Consider the following 22,996-nt stretch of genomic DNA (forward strand, 5'->3'; position numbering starts at 1 on the left):
CTATTGTCCATGTCCCCAGAGGGGCACCACCTGTCGGTGGGCTTGGGCCAAGCACTCCTTTCTGTAGAAAGGTGCCCAGGAACAAGGAGAACACTTGGGAGAATAATTACTTGGGTTCCAAGCAATGGGGCCACCGTGCCAACCCCAGCTTTCAGTTGCTGTTGGGTGTCTCGTTCTCTTCCCCACCCTACTGGACTGGGAAGCCAGGAAGTGGCGGACAATTTTGCTCTCTCCATCAGCCCCATTTTTACGATCCACGGTGGCCTAATATTTGCCAATGTTCTTTTACCGATCTCAACCTCTCCTGGCAACATCAGTTACTCTTCCAACTCAGTGCCTGGCCCGGACAAGAGATCTTGAAGTCCTCTGTGGCTCATGGTCTGAGGGGGACACAAAGACTTCACCCAGAGGTGGCATTGCAGAGGAAGGGGTAGCATCGAGGCCTCAGGAGGTGGCAGGTGACCGAGTGGGTTGAGGGGACTTCCAGTCTTGGCCAGAATGGACCGCCAGAGCCTCTCAGGGAAGGTGGAGTCTCTGAGGCTAGAATGGTGCCAGGCTCACAAGCAGGTGGTCAATAAATTGTTGTCACGTGACTGAATGAATGAATGGACCTACATATGAACCATAAGCACTTGGGAAGTGAGATCCCTGTGGCTGGAAGATCAAGAAAACAGATAAGGCCAACCCCACAACCTAGACCAAGTCACAAGAATGACCTGGAAGTTTCCTCCAAGAAAGGATGAGCATAAGTAAATCTGGAGATGATGTTATGCCGGGTCTGGCCATCTCAGCCTGGCTGGAAGGACGACCGCCATGCATGGCCCGGCTGGGGAACTCCTCTCAATGGGATCCTGACCCAGGGCTCACCTGTCGACATGGGAAATGGGCGAGTGAGGTTGCCTTTTCAGCTCATTCCATGGGGCTTTGGGTTCTGATACCTGAAAACAAAACATTATTTGCCTAATGCTGTCTCTGTTTCAAGGCTTGTTCCGTCTTTGGGTTGGATGTGCCAGAGGCCAGGTATGAATCAGAGGGATTGGGCCAGGGTGGCCAGGCACCCCGAAAAGTCCTAGTCCAGTTTGCCCGATTCCAGGCACTAAGAATGGGTCTGAAGAAGGAGCCCAGGCCTCAGGGACTGGAAATCGGACAGGCAGAGCATAGGCTGGGAATGCGAGCACTGGGTTCTGGGTTCAAGCCAGGACCACATCAACCACCTGCTCTCAGACTTCAGGGAGGTTGGCTGGCCTCTGCACCTCAGTTTCCTCATCTGAAATGAGAAAGGCACATCTGTCTGTTTCTTACAGGAGAAAAGCCCACAGTGAGCCTGGTGTGGGGCCAGAATATGCCATAGTCATTGTATGATGTTATCCATCTTTTTTTTTTTTTCAGTTGAGTTTATTGGGGTGACATTGGTTAGTAATAGCATACAGGTTTCAGGTGTACACTTTATAACACATTATCTATACATCATCACAATTCTCCCTAAAATATTTATCATGCATCCCAAGAGAAGAGCCATCACCTTCTAGAAATTTCTGGCTAAGTAGGATGCTCAATCATGGATGTCTCCAGTTTTAAAAACTTTTTTGACTCAAAAGAAGAACCTTAAAGACAAGGGTAGTTGGGAGACCCCCAGACACCCCCTGCCCTGTTGTCAGCATCCCTGGCAGAGTGGGAACCATCTGTCTGGCACCCAGTGCCCCCAGGGCCTGGCCTGCTCTGCCCCGTCAGAGGACAGTGTGTTAAGCCAGGACGGAGTGCAGGATTGAATTATAAGGTTATCTTGTCACATTTTTTTCTTCTGTTTGGTAAACTTTTAGTGTAATTCTACATATCCTTATATTAGAAATGTGTGTTTTATGTTATAAAGGGGGGAAACGTGTTTCTAAGAAAGCCCAGACTTTTCCCACAAAATCCAGGGCTACAGCTTTTCTGGCCTGGTGGGCAAATGGCATAAACATGTGGCCTCCCCAGACCCACGGCTAGATTACATCGCATCATTGCTGGCACCCGGTTCCCGCTTCCTCCCTCCTGTCCACCCCCAGTCTCACATGATCCACCGGGCACACCAGCCGCTCTTGTGCATGGAGGCCAGCCCTGCAAGCGCTCCTGGCCAGCCCAGGAGCAGCCACACAATGGCTCCCCTCGAAGAGAGCGAGAACGCCAGGCCAGCGTTGTTTCCTCCTCCTCGGATGTATAATAGCACCAACCGGATATTTTTAGATCGGCTTTGAAAAGTCGCAGTGTGCTGAGACCACATACCAGACGCATGAGGTCACCCAGGCCCCACACTGGTAATTGCAGAACCAGAGAGCGAGTGGGCCCCACATCCCCAAAACTTACCCTCTTGTCCCCAGGATGCCAGGCCTGGCTCTTTCCTTAGAAATCACCACGATGACTTGTCCGATGACTTGTCCCGCGTTCAAAAAGGTCCCCTGTGGCTCTTCAGGGTACAAATGTGCGTTTTTCTGGGTTGCCAGGCGGCAGGACCCGGACCCAGGTGCTGCCGGGATCCCGGCAGAGAGAGAGGCCCGTTGCTCCAGGAAGGAGCCCCCACGGGCCTGGGCATCGCTCCGCCATCTGCTTGTAGTTAGGACAGGCAGGACTTTGCAGACTCACCCGCAGGAGTTCATTTTAGCACAGAGCAGGCCTGTTCTCAGCTCAGATGCCACCCCGCAGGCTCTGGTAAGCGTGGAATGAAAGGAGATAGAGCCAGGAGCGGTGCCTTGAGGGCCCACAGGCTTTGCCCCAAACAGCAAACACAGTTCTAAGGCTGAACTTACGCGAAACTAGAAAGTAAACCTAGTTTTCTTCCCCAGAGGAGCCCTCAGCACTACAGCAGACATGAGGGCCCTCATAAGGGGGGGGCGGGAAGAGTCCAGGGAGGCTCAGACCGCCTGGCCCTGCAAACCCCTTGGATCTGCATCTGTGCATAGCAGTGCTGCTCCGCCTGGGTGATTCAGCCACCTCCCGGGGCATTTTTGGTTGTCCCTCATGCCCTGATATCTAGCAGGTAGAAACCAGGGGCACTGCTCAATATCCAACAGTGCCCAGGATGGCCTAAGTGTCAGCAGTGCCCAGGCCAAGAGCCCACTGGGTTCCAGACACTTGGGAGAGAAGGGCAGACCCAGGGCTGGTGACAAGCCCCAGTGTTTTAATCAGTCCCACCAAAGATTTTTTCAAAACCCACCCGGTGACGAACCCTGAGGCAGCATTTGTGAAGAAGGGGGTTGGGCTCTGTGGCTGCTGTCTGACTCAGGAAAGCGCCTTCTCAGGCTGGGTTGCACTGGATACCCCCAAAGCACCTAGCTGATGCTCCCACCGTGAGCAACCCCCCTTCATAGTATGGGGCCAGGTCACCTCCGGGGCCTCCCTTCCATTGTCACTCTCCTACTTGGTGACTCGGGTTTTACAAGGAAGCCTGTTGTCCAGGTCTAGAGCAATGGGGCAGGAAATCACTCGTCCCGTGACCCCATCAGCCAGGACATGATGGGCACGTGGGCCCAGGCTGCGCTCCCGTCCTGCCTCAAGCTGTGCTGAATGGAGCCATTCTCCAAGGAAATGTGCTCGGCCTTCCCACAGAAGCTTTTTTATGGGGTTTCTGCCTCAGGACGCCCACCAGGAGCTCTGATCGATAACCCACCTGCATCCATCCCTTGCAGAATGAGGTCCTCAGGAAAACCCAGTCTCCTCTCCACATCAGCACATCTCCCTGTTCCTGTGAGCCTGCACGTCTGGCTGCCTCTCCCCACCCTAACCCTCGACCACCCTGCCCCACCCACAGGCCTGGCAGTGGCCTTGCCCCCTCTCCCTGCTGCCCTTGCCCACAGTCAGCTCCCCACATAGCTCAGCCTCCTCAAATGGGAATATTGTCAGTTTGGCACCCTTCTCACTGCCACCAAGCTTTCCTTTCCCCATTGACTCTGGGGTGTTACCCCCCACATTATCCCTTCCCCTGCCCCACCACTCCCATCTCTGCCAGCCTCCCTGTCCCTGAAACAGTGTACACACTCTCAAACATCCTCCCTACCCTGTGTTCCCGAGGCTCTAGCATGTCCTCTCTCTGACTCTTTACCCCTCGGGGATAGCGGGTCCGGTGTGGGAAGGGGGCCGTCTGGGAACCTAGGCGGGGGGAAGGGCGTGTCCCCATTTGTTATCTGGGTGGTAGCCCCTGGGAGGCCCCAGAGGGACCCCAATAGATTGCAGGCTCCGTGCACTGTGCATACTTTCCTCTCCATTTTGGGAATGCAGCCCTGATTTATGCCACCACCTGGGAGAACCCAAAAAAACATTATGCTGAGTGAAAACAGACACAGAAGACCACATAGGGTATGTCCCATGTATGTGCAGACAGAAAGCAGATTAGAGGTTGCCAGGGATTGGGAGAGGAGTAAATGAGGAGTGACTCCTAATGGGGATGGGATTTCCTTTTAGAGTGATGAAATGTTCTAGAACAGTGGTCGGCAAACTCATTAGTCAACAGAGCCAATATGAACAGTACAATGATTAAAATTTCTTTTGAGAGCCAAATTTTTTAAACTTAAATTTCTTCTAATGCCACTTCTTCAACATAGACTCGCCCAGGCCCTGGTATTTTGTGGAAGAGCCACACTTAAGGGGCCAAAGAGCCGCATGTGGCTCTCGAACCGCAGTGTGCTGACCACAGATCTAGAACTAGGTAGAGGTGATGGTTGTACAACATTCTGCATATCCTAAATGACACTGAATTCTTCACTTTAGAACGGTTAGTTTTATGTTGTATAAGTTTTTCCCCGATTTTAAAAAATTTGCTGTGAACTGCTTGTCATCCCACAGAATTGCAGGATCCCCACCTCTGCTCCCTCACGGCCAGCCTGCTGCCCTCCTGGAGCCCAGAGCTCAGCTCATACTGGGGCCTGGCAGATTCCTTCTGGAAGGAGCCAGATAGTAAATGTTTTGGCTCTGCAGGCCAGATGGTCTGTATCTCAGCCACCCTGCCTTCACATCTCAGAAGCAGCCGCGGACAATCCGTTAATGAATAGGCCTGACTGTGTGCCAGGAAAACCTCGTTAATGGACACTGAGTCGTGAATAGAATTTTCACATGTCAGGAAATACTACTCTTCTCTAGGTTGTTTTCAAAGCCATTTGCAAATGTGAAAACCACTCTTGCCTTGTAGGCAACACAGAAACATGCAGCAGACTGGAGTATGCTGCATAAACAATTATGACTGGGAGAGAGTTCCAACGATTGTCATCTTTAACGTCCGACACTTAAAACTTCAACCTCTCCCACAACCCAAACATAGAGATAACGAGTGAGTTATCTCTGTGTTTGGAGCACACCTGGGCCACGGAGTGACTTCCAGCACACAGGTGTCCGCGACGCCCAGGGGGAGCTCTGAGGCTCCAGCCTGAGGCCTGTAGAAATTTTATCCTCACCACCTGAAAACTTATTTTTGTTTTCCTCGCAGGCTTTTGGAAATGCCAAAACAGCCCACAACAACAATTCGAGTCGATTTGGAAAATTCATCCAAGTCAACTACCTAGAGAGTGGCATCGTGAGAGGGTGAGTTGACAGCCTTAGTGTGGGACCCTGGGCAGCCTTGCAGGGGGAGCCAGCCCAAGAGCTACATTTGTGAATTTTACGGCCTTGGTGTGAAGGTCTGAGCAGTGGTCAAGGTGGGAGTGTAGGTGTGGGAAGGTATTGGGTGTGGGTTCAGGCACCAATGGAGTGAGTACAATGAACTGTAGATACCACCAATGGAGTGAGTACAATGAACTGTAGGTACCAGTGTGGTGGAGTTTGCCAAGAACAGGCAAGGACAGACCAACCTGTTTCTTGGTATTGATGAGGTTTCTAATTCAGTCAGTCTGGGTTGCCACAGGCAGAGTTGCTGTGGCTTCTGGCACTTACCAAATATGTCTCTTTAGCCAGAAGTATATATGATCTTGGATAAAAAAAATGAGGCAGTTGTCCAGAGAAGGGGTGGGTGGTTGGGTGGTTGGGCGGATGGATGGATGGTTGGATGGATAGAAAAATGGATGAGTAATTGAGTGGGTCAGAAGATGGATGGATGAATGGGTATGCAGTAATTGGATTTTGAAATTGTTTGCCTGGTAGAAGTTAAAATAGACAACATTTTGTGCCAGAAATATGAGTTCTTTAGGTGGGGATATAGTCACTTTAACTAAATGTAACATTGAAATTGTGCTTACTTGTACTCTGGGCACTGTTATGCCTATGGAACTATCTAACAGCATTGTGCAATGAATTAATGTTATAAAGAACTACATATTTTGTTATAGTTTTTAAGCTATAGCATCTTTTCTGAATTCAGTTCTGTAGGATTTATTTTTCCTTTAAAAAAATGTATAGTCTGGTCTGGCCAGTGTTGTTCAGTGATTGAGCATCAACCTATGAACCAGGAGGTCACTATTCAATTCCCTTTTAGGGCACAGGCTTGGGTTTTAGGCTCTATCCCAGTAGGGGATATGCAAGAGGCAGCCCATCCATGATTCTCATCATTGATGTTTCTATCTCTCCCTCTCCCTTCCTCTCTGAAGTCAATAGAATATACATTTTTAATATTTTTAAATGGCCCTAAACAGTTTGGCTTAGTGTAGGGGTGTCGAACTCAATCAGAGAAGGGGCCAAAATCTAAAATCCAGCCTAAATCGCAGGCCGAATGGTTTACTGAACAGTCATAAACTGACAATGTCATAAACTGACAGCGGAGTGCAGTGATGACAGCGCGGTGCGGGCCACATTGCAAGGCCTGGCGGGCTGGATTTGGCCCGAGGGCCTTGTGTTTGACACATGTGGCTTAGTGGATAGAGCATCGGCCTGTGGACTGAAGGGTCCCAGGTTCGATTCCGGTCGAGGGCATGTACCTTGATTGCGGGCACATCCCCAGTAGGGGGTGTGCAGGAAGCAGCTGATGGATGTTTCTCTCTCATCAATGTTTCTAACTCTCTATCCCTTTCCCTTCCTCTCTGTAAAAAATCAATAAAATATATTAAAAAGAATTTTTAAATGTCTTTTCTGTATATTTTCCATTGTTAAAATTTAATTGTGATTTAATACTGTTGTAGTGTTTAGGGGTTGGTTTTTGTTTGCTTGTTTGTTTGTTTGTTTGTTTGTTTAATTCTCACTGTAGGATATTTTTATCCATTGACTTTTTAGAGTAGGGGTGTCGAACTCAATCAGAGAAGGGGCCAAAATCTAAAATCCAGCCTAAATCGCAGGCCGAATGGTTTACTGAACAGTCATAAACTGACAATGTCATAAACTGACAGCGGAGTGCAGTGATGACAGCGCGGTGCGGGCCACATTGCAAGGCCTGGCGGGCTGGATTTGGCCCGCGGGCCTTGTGTTTGACACATGTGTTTTAGAGAGTGGAAAGGAGGGAGGGAAAGAGAGAGAAAATCAATTAATTGCCTCCCTCACATTCCCCAACCAGGGCTGGGATGGAACCTGCAACCCAGGTATTTGCCCTTGATAGGGAATCGAACCCACAACCTTTTGGTCCACGAGCAAATGCTCTAACCACTGAATGCACTGGCCAGGGCTGGGGTTGTTTTTTTATACAAAGGTTTTATGAGCCAGTAAAACTATTTCAAAATAAAAGGGAAAAAGCCATTTCAACACAGCCCATTGCCTGGAATCCTCCTCCACATCACAATGTGGCGTGAGAGTCTGTGGTGACAATGGAAAGATTTCAGGTGATGCTCTAAACCTTTCGGACCTCACGGACCACCGGTCGGTGACCGCTGCTCTAAACAGCAGGGTGAGAAGTCTGGATGTTAGAGGTGGGGGGACCTGAGCACTAGGCTCCTGGAGGCCGAGAGAAGGCACCAGCACTTCAGGAGAAGAGGGGCCCTCAAATGTGACGGGGACTGGAGGGGGATTTCAATCTAGGTTCTCCTGTTTGTCTCACCTGACTGGTAATCATCCCAATCAACAGTTTATATTAAAATGTAATAGGAGCCCAGCTGGCGTGGCTCAGTGGTTGAGCGTTGACCTATGAACCAGGCGGTCATGGTTCGGTTCCTGGTCAGGGCAGTTGTCCAGATTGCAGTGGGGTGGGCAGGAGGCAGCTGATCAATAATCCTCTCTCATCATTGATGTTTCTATCTCTCTCTCCCTCTCCCTTTCGCTTTGAAATATATATATATACTTTTTTTTTTTTAAATCTAATACTGTTGTTGCTAATCTTTCAGCCCCTGGTTTCTTTCCTTTTTCCTGTTGCGCAAGCTCTGACTGGCAGTGGCGAGGATGAGAGACCCTCAATACTGGTAAATGGTCTACTCTGCCCCTCAGTCCTCAGGGGTGCTCAGAAGCTGGCGATTCTCCCCACGTCCTCAGCTCCCCTCCCAAGCCGTCCAAAGGTCCCTTCCCCAGCACTGCTGGGCTCCAGCTTGGCACCTTCGTGGGCACCACCACTCGCCCACAGGGAATGGGCCCCAGTTAATCAGAGACACCTGGAGCCATTTGCCCCACAGTCCTCGCCCTTTCTCCACAAAGACCTCACTCCTGATTTAAAAGGTGTTTTTTTTTTTTCCTTGCACATTTTCCCAGAGTATCTGAGTGGGCAGAAAACATAGACACATACGGATTGTACAGTCACAGGGGCCCCCTTGGGGAAAGCAGACATGCTGAGAGGCTGCCCCGTGTTTTCCTGGGTCCTGGGCTGGCTCTGGACCCCAGAGCCTTTGCTCCCAGTGGCACTGCCTTCCCCCGTCTGCCCCAGCTCTCCTCCGCACAGTCTGCATTGGGTGACCTGTGGTTGCTGTAACAAAACACCACAAACCGGTGCTTACACCAACAGAAGTCTGGAATCCAGGTGCCGGCAGGGCCCCGCCTCCTCTGGAGAGGATCCTCTCTGCCTCTTGCAGCTTCTGGTGGCCCCAGGCTCCCTCAGCCCCGCCCGTGCTTGCCTCTCCAGGCTCTGCTTCCATTTTCACTCAGCCTTTCCCTCTGTGCGTCTCTGTGTCCTCTTCTGTCTTTTCGGACATTTGGCATTGGATTTAGCACCTGTGGAAATAATCCTGGATAATCTTATCTTGAGATCCTTCACCTGATTGCATCTTCGAAGACATTTTCCAAATAAGATTCCAGTCACAGGTTCCAAGGGTATACACGCGTATCTTCTGGGGGCTCCCATGTGACCCAGCAAGGGTTGGCCATCACCCAGAGAGCCCAGCCACTACAGGCACCCATCAAGCTCAAGCCCGTGGCCTTGTGGGGCCGGATCTCATAGACTCGCTTTTGAGATCCATATCTGTGGCCTTGAACTCAGGAAAGGAAGTCCCCCCTTGGCCCACGACCACGGCCTGCCCACGCTCTGAGGAGGGCGGTGTACTTCCCGTCCAGGCAGCCGCTCACACGGATCAGCCGCAGACCTTGTTCTGCTTTTGGGCAGGTGACACTTCTTGATGCCATTTCCTGCTGAGGCTAAGGGGTCAAGGGCAGTCCAAGCCTTCCCCCAGTTCTCCCGTTTGTAAGACCTAGCCTTCCTGTGGGTTCAAGGCCTCAGTGCCAAGGGATTCCTGGCTACCTGCTAACCGCCACAGGTACCTGGGTCTCCAAGGTGGTCCGAAGAAAAAAGAGGCTGCCCTATCTGGTTGAGCATCGGCCTGTGGACAGAAGGGTCCTGGGTTCGATTTCTGTCAGGGGCACATATCTTGGTTGCAGGCTCCTCCCCAGCCCTGACCCTTGTCGAGGTGCTTTGCAGGAGGCAATTAATCAATCGATGTATCTCTCTGTCTTTCCCTCTTACACTCTCTCTAAAAGTCAATGGAGAGATATCCTCCAGTGAGGATTAACAAAAAAAGAAGAAGAAAGAGGCTGTTGTCAGTGAATTGACAGCTCCCTGCTGGGAGGGGTTGCCATTCTCCCCATCTGCTGACACAGTCCAGGAAATTGGCCACGGGTTGAAATTCCAACAGCAGTCTGATTCTGGAACCAGAGCAGTCTCCCTTGCCATGAAAACAAACTGCTGCTAACTAAAATAGTTACTAGCCAGGGGCAGGAATAGAAGAAAATGTGGGTTTGAAAGAAGAGAGAACACAGGCCACGCCCTTGGAAACCCACTTGTGCATGGAGTGGGCGTGTGTCTTGTTCAAGGCTGCACACGGATGACTGCCATCCTGGAGAGACAGGCCAGCTGATCCAGCAAGTGATGGACCCAGGGGCCAGGCCCTGCCACCCCTGGGGCACTAGCTGCCTCTCCTGTATAATAGGATGGGCTCGGATGAAGTTGGCCCATACACCCAGCTGGCTCCCTCACTTGGTGATAGTGGATCCCGTGAGAGACAGGCACCTCTGACCCCAGTGGGTGTGGAGGCAGCAGGCCCCATGCCAGGCTCAGGTCCCAGCAGGGCCACCTCCCTCCTGTGGGGTCCCCAACAGCGTGTAGCCTCTCCTATTTTAGTACCTCGTTCATTAACAGGAGCCTCAGTGCCCACCCCAAAGGGATGGGAGGACTCACTGTGTTAAGTCCTATGAAACAGTGCCTGGCACGTTTGCCATCACTACTCTTAGTGCTGATAGTGTGGCTGCAGGGGTGCCCGTTCCCTGCCACGGCACCCCCATAGCCTCATGGACCCATGTCCCTCAGATGTCCATCAACTGATAAATGGGTAACAAAATGTGGTATGTCCACGTATGCAAACTCTTATTCAGCCATAGTAGGAAATGTACCGCATGCTACAGTGTGACTCAGCCTCAGAATCATTAGGCTGAGTGAGAGAAGTCAGACACAGTATACATACTGAATGATTCTATATCTTTAAAATTCTAGAAAATCCAAACTAATCAAGTGGGGCTGGTCGGTGGCTGCTTGGGGATGAGGAGTGGGGAGGAGTGATACAGGGGCTGAGGAAATGTTCCTGGGTGGTGGGTGTGTTCACTCTCTTGATCATGGTGGTGGGTTTCATGGGTGTTTGCATATGACACAGTGCATCAAATCGCACACTTTAGGTTCATTGCGCATCGATTACTCTTGATAAAGCCGTTTTAAAATTATGTGGGCCCTGGCCTGGGGGCTCATTTGGTTGGAGCATCATCCTGGTTGTGGGATTGATTCCTGGTCAGGACACATACCTCACTTGCAAGCACATACAATTGATGTTTCTCTCGCATGGATGTTTCTTTTTTGCTCACTCTCCACTCCCCCTCCCCTGCTCCTCTCTATAAAATAAAAAAGTAACAAAAACATATCCTGGGGTGAAAATTTAAAAATAAATAAATAAGGATATGGATTAGGAAAGGACCCAGCCAAAACGTATCACATTGTACACTTTGTGTACCGTTTATTCAATAAAGCTGTAAAAAGAATAGAACAATAAATTTGTTATCATCTTACATTTAGATTATCAGTTGGAGGAACATTTAATTGCCAGGGAGATGGTGGAAGCTGGGGAAGAGCTTCCTAAAACATCCAGGATCACGTGGGTGCAGTCGCTCCAGGCCCCGCCTCCTGGGAGGAAGGTTCCCCATGATGCCACTGGGCTTCTGTGATCTGGCCTGGGGAGAAGTGGCTGGCCCAAGTTCCTTTTTTTTTTTTTTTTTTTAATATATTTTATTGATTTTTTTTTACAGCAAGGAAGAGAGAGAGTGTTAGAAACATCGATGAGAGAGAATCATCGACCAGCTGCCTCTTGGACACCCCCTACTGGGGATGTGCCCGCAACCAAGGTGCATGCCCTTGACCAGAATCAAACCTTGGACCTTTCAGTTTGCAGGTCGACACTATCCACTGAGCCAAACCGGTTTCAGCTTTTTTTTTTTTTCTTTTTTTTTTTTTTTTTAATCCTCACCTGAGGATATTTTTAAGAGAGAGGGAAAGACAGAAACATTAATGTCAGAGAAACACATTGATTGGTTGCCTCCTGCACAAGCCTTGACCAGGGCCCGGGCTGGGGAGGACCCTGCAACCAAGGTACCTGCCATTGATCAGAATCGAACTCGGGACCCTTTGGTCCGCAGGCCAGAGCTCTATCCACTGAGCCAGACCGGCTAGGGCCCAATCTTTTTTTTTTTTTTTTTAATAACATTTTATTGATTTTTAACAGAGAAAGAGAGAGAGATAGAGAGCTAGAAACGTCGATGAGAGAGAAACATCGACCAGCTGCCTCCTGCACGCCCCCCAGGGGGATGTGCCCTCAACCAAGGTACATGCCCTTGACCAGAATCAAACCCGGGACCTTTCAGTCCGCAGACCGACGCTCTACCACTGAGCCAAACCTGCTTCGGCCCAATCTTTATTTTTATAGGTAGTGGTCATAGGGCAAGGCAACATTTAGGACAATTGCTTTTGCGACATTTAGGTTGATTTACAACATTCAGTGGGATTATATTTACATTTGGGATGATTATATCTACATACCTGTGGATGTTTTGTGTTCAAGGAAGTTAATGCACAGCTGGCTTTGTCACGGGTAACGAATGACTCTAGTTTTTTAAGGAGATAATTAAATGGAATGACTTACTCTTTTTCCTTTCATGACAGAGCTGTTGTTGAAAAATACCTGCTTGAAAAGTCTCGTCTGGTCTCCCAGGAGAAGGATGAGAGGTAGGCCATCTCCTCCCTGCGCCTCTGCCTCTGCCTTGCCCAGAGGAGAGAAGCAGACGTCCTGAGATCAGGCTCTCCCAGGAGGCCAGGCACCACTCCCTGCTGTGTGGCCCCCGCCTTGTGCTCATACCTCCTAAGTCACCTTTTGTGCTTATTTCTGTGCCTCCCGGGCTTTTACCCCTGGCAGGGGTCCTCAAACTTTTTAAAGTGGGGGCCAGATCACGGTCCCTCAGAGAGCTGGAGGGCCGGACTATATGAACTTCTAATTCCTACTGTAACACCTCGGCTGCGCTCACTACCCAAAAAACCTGGCGGGCCGGATCAGACTCCTCTGCGGGCCGCATGTGGCCCGCGGGCCGCAGTTTGAAGACCCCTGGATTACAGGCATCTCTCCTTGACCTGTGAGGGAGACACACCCCCACCGCTAGTGCACCGTCCTCCTTCCCACCCCGCCCCTCCCCCCCCAGAAGCTCATGTTCTGGGAGGGTTTTTTGGTTTGTTTGTTTTTTTGGTAAGAGAACACGTATTTGGTAAAATCACAGGGGTAGAAGAGATGGACTGAGGAAATGAGTTATGGGGGCAAAGCAAGGGCCTTAGGAGTTTGGGAGTGAGGAAGCTCATGGTAAAGTGCCTGGGGGAAGAAGGGAGTGGAGGAAAGGAAGAGAAGGGAGGTAAAGGGAAGGCGCAGGAATGCTCCTGGGAGAGTGAGCAAGGGGGACTGTTGTTTTTTGTGTGTTTTTTAAGACATACTAAGAATTTGTCTTAAATTGAGACAATATATTTGAGGTGCTATTTCCCCCCCGTGGGGGGGGGTTCTCCAAAGCAGCATGAGTAGTGGTTTTGAGGAGTTACTGTTGCTTGGCTTCCAAAAAAAATGACTTTTCCCCCTGAATTTTGACCTGCAGAAACTACCACGTGTTTTATTATTTGTTACTTGGCGTCAGCGAGGAAGAGCGACAAGAATTTCAGCTCAAACAGCCTGAAGATTATTTCTACCTCAACCAGGTAAACACCGAGCCCTGGCCACAAACACCGCCTCTGTTCCCGGAGGCTGTTTACGCCCGCCAGGTCAGAGGCCGCCCGCCTTGGCCCTCTCCGGCCCCCAGACCGGCTCCAAGGAGGCCCACAGGAGGCGGCATAAAGGAGCCCATTCATTGCCTATGTCCTGGGCCCTGCCCCATCCGTCCCGGCCAAAACCGTTCCCACACGCCGCCGCCCGCTCTGACCCAGAAATGCCCAGTGTCCCTGACTTTGTTTTTTAGCATAACTTGAAGATCGAAGACGGAGAAGACCTGAAACATGACTTTGAAAGGCTCAAGCAGGCCATGGAGATGGTGGGCTTCCTTCCTGCCACCAAGAAACAGTAAGTGGGCTGCCCGCAGGGGCACACCCGGATCACGCCGGTCACTCTCTGAGATCTGATTGACACTCCCACCGGGAGCTGCAGGAAGGGGGCTAGCCCCGTGACAGTAAGCACACAGGAAGGGACTCTCATCGTTAGTCATTTGGAGACGCCAATTAAAACCACAGGGGTTTTTGCCCAACAAACAAACAGTACCTTAAAAATGGCGACGATGGTAAGTGTTATATGATGTGTGTTTTACTCCATTAAAAATGTTCTCATGTTTGAAAGCGACACAGGGGACTCTCCACACCCGCCAGTATATCCAGCGAGAACACCCTCCCTGCTGGGGGAGTGCAAATTGGGCCAACCGCTTTGGAAAGCCATTTGGCTGTTTTCTGCTACAGCTGTGTGTACACAACAAAACGTGTACGTTTGCCCGCCCAAAGACACGCACACGGGTGCACACAACAGCCTCCTTTATAACAGCCCCAAAGCCTGGAAACCGCCCCCCGCTCCCCCCCCAAAATGCCCACCAACAGAAGATTAAATAAATAAATGTCAGTCTATCCATGCAAGGGTCAGCAAACTTTCTGGAGAGGGCCAGAGAGTAAATATTTTCTGCTTCCTGAGCCAGATGGTCTCTGTTACATGTTCTTTTTCTCTGCACTTCATTTTGCTTTTTAATAACCATTTAGAAACCAAACCAAAAACTTAGCTCAGGGGCCATACAGAAATGGGCCCAAGTTTGCCAACTCTTGGATGACTCCACACAGGAGTGGTTTGCCACTGGAGATGCCGATTCTGTCCCCGGGGGGCCCCTGTCTGGAGACATACTTAGTTGTCACACTGCATGAGCGAGGGGTGCTGCTCAGTACCGCACAGTGCCCAGGACACCCTCCATCCCCAGCGAAGAACAGTCTGGCCCCTGGTGCCCGCGGGGCCGAGGCTGAGGTAGCACTGAGAGTGGACAAACCAAGACTTTGTGCAGCACTAAATATCATCGTTTTTCAGTGACAGGCCAGATGCAAGCACATACGATGGTTTCCTGGACGTTAGGTTCATGGATGGTGTTAGATTTCACGACAGCGATTCAGCTCTGTGGAGCTGGGTGGTGCCAGGACCAGGAATGTCACATTCCTTGGTCTGAGTGCTGATTAACGGGGATCTGTACCTTTTGTGGTCATTCATCTCTGCACTTGGGAGTTGTGTAGTGTTTTGCATGTAAACCTTATGCCACCATAAGAATACTTTTTAGCCCCGCCTTACAAAGAAAAATAGAGATATCTGTCTGTCAAGTCACACTGAACAAAGAGAGAGTCCCCGACAAAGGGCTTCGATGTTTTTTAAACTTGGTGTGTTTGATGGTGTTTAAATTCAGCCCAGTTGGCCGGATGCCTCTGTCATCTCACAACTGTGGAGACTGCCCCATCGATCCTCCTTTTCTCTCCCAGGATTTTTTCTGTGCTCTCGGCCATCCTCTATCTGGGCAACGTCACGTACAAGAAGAGAGCCACGGGCCGAGACGAAGGCCTGGAAGTCGGGCCCCCAGAGGTGCTGGACACGCTGTCACAGCTTCTGAAGGTACTGCTCCCTGTTCCCGGCAGCTCGGGGCCTGTGGCCTCGGAGGACCCAGAACTTCCTGCGTTGGTTGTGCTTCTGTAAACCAAGGCCTGCGCCTGCTTCCTCACACCGTCTCTGCAAAGCCCTTCCTCATTTCCAAGGGCCTCCCCCTGGACAGAGACACCTCCCACCTCAGCTCCTCATGCAAAAGGCTCCTTAAAAACCGTAGTTTGATCAGCGAGGTCATTTTCTCATCGGACCCGCCATCCCCTTGTTCCCTGGTTCTCAACCCCAGTCTTTGGAGGCATTTTTGGTTGTCACATCTCAGGAGCTACTGGCATCTAGTGGGCGAAGACCACGGGTGCTGCTTGACATCATATAATGCTTAGGATGGCCACCCCACAGCAGAGAACGATACAGCTTAGAAGCCCTGCCCTCAGTCTTCCTGTTTTCTAAGCGTTTCGTGTTCCCTTTCTGGCTTCTGTTGTGTTCAGGGGAGGAGTAAGAACACGTATGGGGGGATCAGGGCAGCTTCCCCAGTTCCTACTTGTAGACTGCTGCTGGCTTGAGGGGGCTCGGCAGTCAGGCAGGGCCAAGGCCCTGGGCGCCCGGCACACAGGCTAGAACAGCTGTGAGTGCAGGTCACCAGACAGAGTGAACCTGAGGCCCACGGTGATACCCAGGCTGTGCAGCCATGCACCCAGGGCTGTCATCGCGGGTGCTGAGCAAGCCTGTGAGGGCGACCATTCTGAAATGCACTGAGCGTAATGGGTTGGCGGCCCTGAGGGTGGGCTTCGCGCCCACTTCCTGGCACAGCCCCTGGGGGTCCTTCTCTGATCTTCCTCATGCTTCAGGCCTTGTCTCAGTGACACAAGAACCCACTGGACAAGTTCTTCACGCCCACCTTCCCTTTATCTCCCTCCTTGTCCTTGAAACAGGTGAAGCGAGAAATCCTGGTGGAGGTTCTGACCAAAAGAAAAACAGTGACCGCCAACGACAAGCTCATCCTTCCCTACAGTCTCAGCGAGGTGAGCACTGCCCTGGGCTTTCAGGGGCATCGGGTCCCCAAACACAGGTGAGGGGAGGTCCTTTGGGAACAGCCAGCATGGGGATCGCTCTCCTGCACAGTGGCACACGGAACCCTTGTGGTGCCTCCGGTTCAGCGCAGACCAGCTTAGACATCAGACTGCAGCCTGATAGGCAGAACGTGGGCCCTGTGTGTTCATCTCTGTGTTCCTGCTGCTTCATGGGCATGCTGGTTCTCACCAGCAGAGGAAGTGAGACCTGCAGCCAAATCCGGCCCACTGCCTGCTTTTGTAAATAAAGTTTTATTGGCATACAGCCATGCTCATTCATTTACATGCTGCTTTCCTGCTACAGCACAGAACTAAGGAGTTGCAACAAAGACCTTCTCTGGCCCGAAAGGCTGAAATGTGTGTTGTCGGGCCTTTTGCAGAAAAACTCGGCCGATCACAGCGCTAGAGCATGACCTTTACAACCATTATGTGATGTGATCCCTAAATATTGATAAGGTGCTTCTCTCTGGCCTTTGCCCCAGCCTGCATGTGTGTGGTGTCTTTTCCTGCGTTTTTATCTCAGGAGCAATGTGACTGCAGCTTGCAGTTTGGACAGCAGCAGGAAAGCACCTAGCCACAGGCGGGACTTTTTGCTGGTGATGGCCGCTTGGGCATCTCAGAAGAGCACCATGGAGAGTCTGAGCCCCAGGGGCAAAAGTCCCCTGGAGTGTGCAGGACTCCTGTGACCCCAGCAGCACGGCTGCTCCCGAGGCACCATGTGAAAGATGCCAGGCTGCGACTCTAGAGGCCCCATTTCTTTTTTTCTTTTTTTATTATTTCAGAGAGGAAGGGAGAGGGAGAGAGAGAGAGAGAGAGAGAAATATCAATGATGAAAGAGAATCATTAATCTGCTACCTCCTGCACACCCCACACTGGTGATCGAGCCTGCAGCCAAGGCATGTGCCCTTGACCAGAATCGAACCTGGAACCCTTCAGTCCAGAGGCCTAAGCTCTATCATTGAAGCAAACCAGCTAAGTCTGTCTGTCACAGTTTAGATCTGAGCACATTAAAAAAAAAAAAAAAAAAAAAAAAAAAAAAAAAACGGAATTTCTTATATGTAAATTAGACCTCCATAAGGCCTTAAGAAAAATTGTTAAAGCCATTACTACTTTTACAATGTTGGCCTCTTAATGCTCCCAGAACATCAAGGGGCCAGGCTTTGAACCCAGCTGGGCCTCCTGGCTGGTTCCCAGGCTGGCTGGCCCGGTGGCCTCCTTGAGCCTGCGTTCCAGCATCATCCGTCCCCAGCAGCTCTGAGAAGTGAGTTGGCTGAACCACAGGCTGCTGGGTCAAGCCTTTTCAGTTCATGCTTCAGTCTACAGGGCTGTCTGAGCTGATGGTGGTGTGCAAAGTGATAAGGGAAGAGTCAAATGAGCTGGCTCTTTAAAATCACCACCTTAGCCCTGCCTAGTGTGGCTCAGTTGTTTGAGTGCCCTACTGTGCACCGGAGGATCACCTATACATTTCTGTCTCGTCCTCTTTCTCTTAAAAAAAAAAAATCAATAAAATCATTGCCTTGCCCTGGCCAGTGTTGTTCAGTTATAGTGTCAGCCCTTGCACCAAAGGGTCTCAGGTTTGATTCCCAGTCAGGGGTGTGTACCTGGGTTGCAGGATCAATTGATCGGTAGATCCCCAGCCCTGATCGAGGCATGTACGGGAGGCAACCAATCTATATGTCTCTCTCATTGATGTTTCTCTCTCTCCACCTCTCCTCCTCCCTCCCTCCTTTCCACTCTAAAAAAGCAATAGAGCCGGGACCAGTTTGGCTTAATGGATAGAGCGTTGGCTTGGGGACTGAAGGGTCCCGGGTTCGATTCCGGTCAAGGGCATGTACCTTGGTTGCGGATATATCCCCAGTAGGGGGTGTGCAAGAGGCAGCTGATCGATGACTCTCTCTCATCGATGTTTCTAACTCTATCTCTCTCCCTTTCTCTCTGTATAAAATCAATAAAAAATATATTTTAAAAAGCAATAGAAAAAATATCCTCGGGTGAAAATTAACAAAAAATAATAAAATAAAATCACTGCCTCAACGTCCCCTGTGTGCAGACCTTGGGGTGGTGCGTCCGGGCCCACCTGGCTAAAGTGTAATGCTCCTCTGTGCCCACAGGCCATCACTGCCCGAGACTCCATGGCCAAGTCTCTGTACAGTGCCCTCTTTGACTGGATCGTGCTGCGCATTAACCACGCCCTCCTCAACAAGAAAGACATGGAAGAGTCTGTCTCGGTGAGTGCCCCACCCCTACCCCACCGCCCTGCCAAGCTGGGCTGGGGGAGGTGGTGCCCTTGCTGCCACACAGGTGTGACGTCGGGAGCCACTGTGGCTGTAGCCAGTGTCAGGCAAGTGGCCAGTTCCTCCCAGCCCAGCGAACAGGACAGAATGCAATTCTCGGGACCCAGCCCAAATGAAAACACGGGCTCCTTGTTCAAATATGACAGGTTCTGAGGCAGCGATAGCAGAGCATGCGGCCAAGCACAGGGCCCTCGGGGCACGACAGAACGAGGACCCACCGGTAACGCCTGTTTTCTTTGTTCCCCCAGTGCTTGTCCATCGGGGTCCTTGACATCTTTGGGTTTGAGGACTTCGAGAGGAACAGTTTCGAACAGTTCTGCATCAACTATGCCAACGAGCAGCTCCAGTATTACTTCAACCAGCACATTTTCAAACTGGAGCAGGTAAGGAAGTGTCATTGTCACCCATCCAGCCCTGGGGGGGGGGGGGGGGGGGGGGGATGTGCTAGAACCGGGATCTCCCTAGAGGCCTGGATTGTCCTCAAACCTGCCCCAGAATATTTTTCTGCAAAAAAGGAAAGTCCGGGGAAAATTCCGCCCAGCCTGGGATGAGGGAAACTTTCCGGGGATATTTTTGGCCACGGGTCAATTTTGCACCTTCTCTCTGCTCAATCGTGAAAGTCCTTTAATGGGAGAAAAACAGAGTTGCCTTAAAAGTCAGCAATATTTATAATCTATGTGTCTTCAATTCTAGATACTCAGACATCCTTACCCACATATTACCCCTCACGTTGATGATTCTGGCAGGGGGAAGACCTGATGGGGTTATATACTTATTTAACTGATTTTACTATTATGTTTGTTGGTCCAAATTGAGTTGAACGGAAAGAGCAAAATACAGAGTGAATTGCAAAGATTTGGATATATAGGGTTAAATTAAGTATATTGTTAAAGCTATCTTCACCAATTTCTTTTTACTTTTGTTGTTGATATTAATCCTCACCCGAGGATATTTTTCCCATTGCTTTTTAGAGAGAGTAGAAAGGAGGGAGGGAAGGAGAGAGGAAGGGAAGGAGACACACACACACACACATACACACAAATCAAAGAGAGAGAGACGCGTAGATTGATTCCCTCCCGCACACATCCTGACTAGGGCCGAGGATTTAACTACAACCCAAATACATGCCCTTGATGGGGAATCAAACCCAAGACCCCCTTCGTGCTCCAGTTGATGCTCTGACCGCTGAGAAACACTGGCCAGGACTCTTTACATTTTAAAATGTGACTATGAGTAAATTTGAAGTTACATAGGTAACTTACATTATATGGCTATTATAGACATTACAATTCCAGAGCAGGAGCCCAGGGGTCAAATTCAACCCCACTGCCTGTTTTTATAAATAAAGCTTTATTCGAACATGGACACACCAACTTATTTACATATCATCCCTGGCTGCTTTCAAGCTACAGCAACAAAACTGAGTGATATTGAGAGAGACCATCTACCTCGTACAGCCTAACATATTTACAGTCTGGCTTTTGATAAAGAAAGTTTGCTGATTTTCTAATTGACTTTAAGTGTAACACTTGCTGTGCTAGATTTTTGAAAATGTGTGTTCTGTTCATGTTGCTAATCTTTAACTTATGTAATAATCTTAGATAGCTATTAATATACATCTCTTGATATAGGTATTCTGTTACACATCCATATATAGATTTTGCGTGCATACATAAATTCAGGGTTGGGCAAAAGTCGGTTTACAGTTGCTCATGGAAAAACACATGCAGGTTATGATTATTACAATGGTTTTGTTAACTCATTGGGACAGTGCCCTCACATTAAACCTATTTTTGTATAACATGTTTATCTGTAAAAATTGGCCATGGAATAATGAACTTGTCGGATACCCCTCCCAAACACTGCAGGAGGAGTACCAGAGTGAGGGGATCTCCTGGCACAACATTGACTACACGGACAACGTCGGCTGCATCCACCTGATCAGCAAGAAGCCCACCGGCCTCTTCTATCTGCTGGATGAAGAGAGCAAGTGAGTGCCGTGTCCCAGTGTGTCCGCAAACCCAGCCCCTCAGTCCGGTTCCGCAGCGCCCAGAGCCTTACCCCAAATCTGAACATCCCAAGAACTTCTGAGTTTCTCAGACTCATTTGGCCATAAATCTTGACCTCACATTTGTGAAATATATGTACTGTTCAATATGAAAATATTAACCATGCAATAACAAACACGCCCACCCAGGAGTTCTTGGAAAAGAATTGTAGAAAATGGGAACGGGCTTGGTGCATCCTTGCAAAGGGCAGCATGTGGAACCTGGGCCCAGACACCTACTCTCTGCAGAGCCTGCACCCCTTGTCCAGGATGCACTGACGGCTGGAAGGGGTATTTATAAGGTGCCTCATGCTTGGTCACCCAGCTGCAGTCACTGAAGTCAGTCACTAAAAGTCACCTACTGAATTAGTTTCCTGCAGCTGCTATAATAAGTGACCACAGAAGGGGTGGCTTAAGACAACAGAAATGTATTCTCTCATGGTTGTAGAGGCCAGAAGTCCAGAATCGGTACCAAAGGGCTAAAATCAAGATGTTGACAAGGCTGCACTCCCTCCAAAGGCTCTAGGGGCAAACCCTTCCTGCCTTTTTCCAGCGTCCAGCAGCCCCAGATATCCTTAGTATTTGGCTGCATCACCCCCACCTCTGCCACTGTGGTCACATCACCGTCTCCTGCCTGTCAGTCTCATCTCCTCTTCTTACAAAGACCACAGTCATTGGATTAGTGCCCACCTGCATGGTCTCATTTTAACTTGCCTGCATCTACAAAGACCCTATTTCCAAAGAAGGTCACATTCATAGCTTCCCAGTATCAGGACACGTCTTTTTAGCGCACCTCTTTTTTGGGCCTTTGTGTATTGCTGAGGCCTCTGTGGGGCTGAAAAAATTAGGCTCACCTGCCTCACACCAAGTCCCATCAGGATGGGGACAGACAGTTCATTCACACTGGAACTCGAGAGAGAACCTTCAGATAAGAGAAGGGCGGGGTTGCCCTGACCAGTTTGGCTCAGTGGCTGGAGCATCAGCCTGGGGATTGAAGGGTCCTAGATTCTATTCCGGTCAAGGGCATGTACCTTGGTTGAGGGCACATCCCCAGTGGGGAGAGTGCAAGAGGCAGCTGATCGATGTTTCTCTCTCATCAATGTTTCTAACTCTCTATTCCTCTCCCTTCCTCTCTGTAAAAAAAAAAAAAAAAAAAAAAAAAAAAAGTTTCAATTAAAAAAGAGAGAGAGAAGGACACGGTGCTAGGAAGGGCTAGCTACATGGTCCCAGACCTGCGTGTTGGGGAAGTGTGGGAGGCAAGACCAGGACCATCAGGACCAGTTTGGTCTTTGTTTAAAATCTGCCCATTTTGGTTTATCAAGGATTTCTTTTTTTATACTGATTTGGATTTTCTAAAACAGTGCATTATGGTTGCTCAGTGGTTAGAGCATTAGCCTGTGGTCTAAAGGGTCCCAGGTTCGATTCCAGTCAAGGGCATGTACCTCAGTTGCAGGCTGGATCCGTGGCCCCAGTCAGGGCACGTGCAGGAGGCAACCAATCGTGTTTCTCTCACATCGATGTTTCTCTCTGGGTGTCTCTCCCCATCCCTTCCACTCTCTCTAAAAATCAGTGGGGGAGGAAATATCCTCGGGTAATGATTAACAACAACAAAAGTATTATTAATCCAGACACCTACACGAACGGGCCCCTCACTTTCCATACCTAGAAATGATGTGCTTCATAGCTATCGGATCTTCCTCTGTAACCGGACCCCTCCGCATTAGGCAGTAGGCATTGGGATTCAAAGGCATCTTATACTGCTGTGATTGCAGCAAGGATGGGTGGGCACAGGCAGGGCATGCCAAAGCTGGCTGTGGCATATCCTTCCTGGGAGGCACATATAGCCAGGTACAGTGGGTTCCTTATTCTGCCCCCACTCTCCTCCCTCTAATGGGAGCCCAGGCAAGACCCCCTCCAAGACACAGCATCCAGGTACAGATGGATCCGAGGCCAGAGTCACTCTGTCCTGGGATCACTCCTAGGAGCTGCCCATGGTAGGTCCAAGCCGCAGTCGTACTGCCCTGCCCTGCTCTGAGCTCACTCCACACCCCTGAGTGCATCCTTTCGCCCTTGGCCCCTTCATACCCACAGCAGGTTCCTGGCCCTAAACCTCAATAC

At 50.1% G+C, this 22,996-nt stretch overlaps 1 protein-coding gene across 13 annotated transcripts in view; it reads left to right on the forward strand.

The window, feature by feature from the left end:
• Window positions 1-22,996, forward strand: part of MYO9B (myosin IXB) — an 88,524-nt gene that overhangs the window by 38,298 nt on the left and 27,230 nt on the right. For all 13 annotated transcript variants that reach the window (XM_084885794.1, XM_084885792.1, XM_084885793.1 and 10 more), the window contains exons 3-11: window positions 5,453-5,547; window positions 12,494-12,556; window positions 13,462-13,561; window positions 13,819-13,919; window positions 15,353-15,482; window positions 16,400-16,489; window positions 18,649-18,765; window positions 19,080-19,214; window positions 20,700-20,821. In XM_084885794.1, coding sequence (XP_084741920.1) covers window positions 5,453-5,547; window positions 12,494-12,556; window positions 13,462-13,561; window positions 13,819-13,919; window positions 15,353-15,482; window positions 16,400-16,489; window positions 18,649-18,765; window positions 19,080-19,214; window positions 20,700-20,821 — 953 coding nt within the window. The remainder of the gene's footprint in view (window positions 1-5,452; window positions 5,548-12,493; window positions 12,557-13,461; window positions 13,562-13,818; window positions 13,920-15,352; window positions 15,483-16,399; window positions 16,490-18,648; window positions 18,766-19,079; window positions 19,215-20,699; window positions 20,822-22,996) is intronic.

This window comes from Pipistrellus hanaki (genome assembly GCF_964339955.1).
Source record: "Pipistrellus hanaki genome assembly, chromosome: 5".
In the NCBI taxonomy this organism is placed as follows: Eukaryota; Metazoa; Chordata; class Mammalia; order Chiroptera; family Vespertilionidae; genus Pipistrellus; species Pipistrellus hanaki.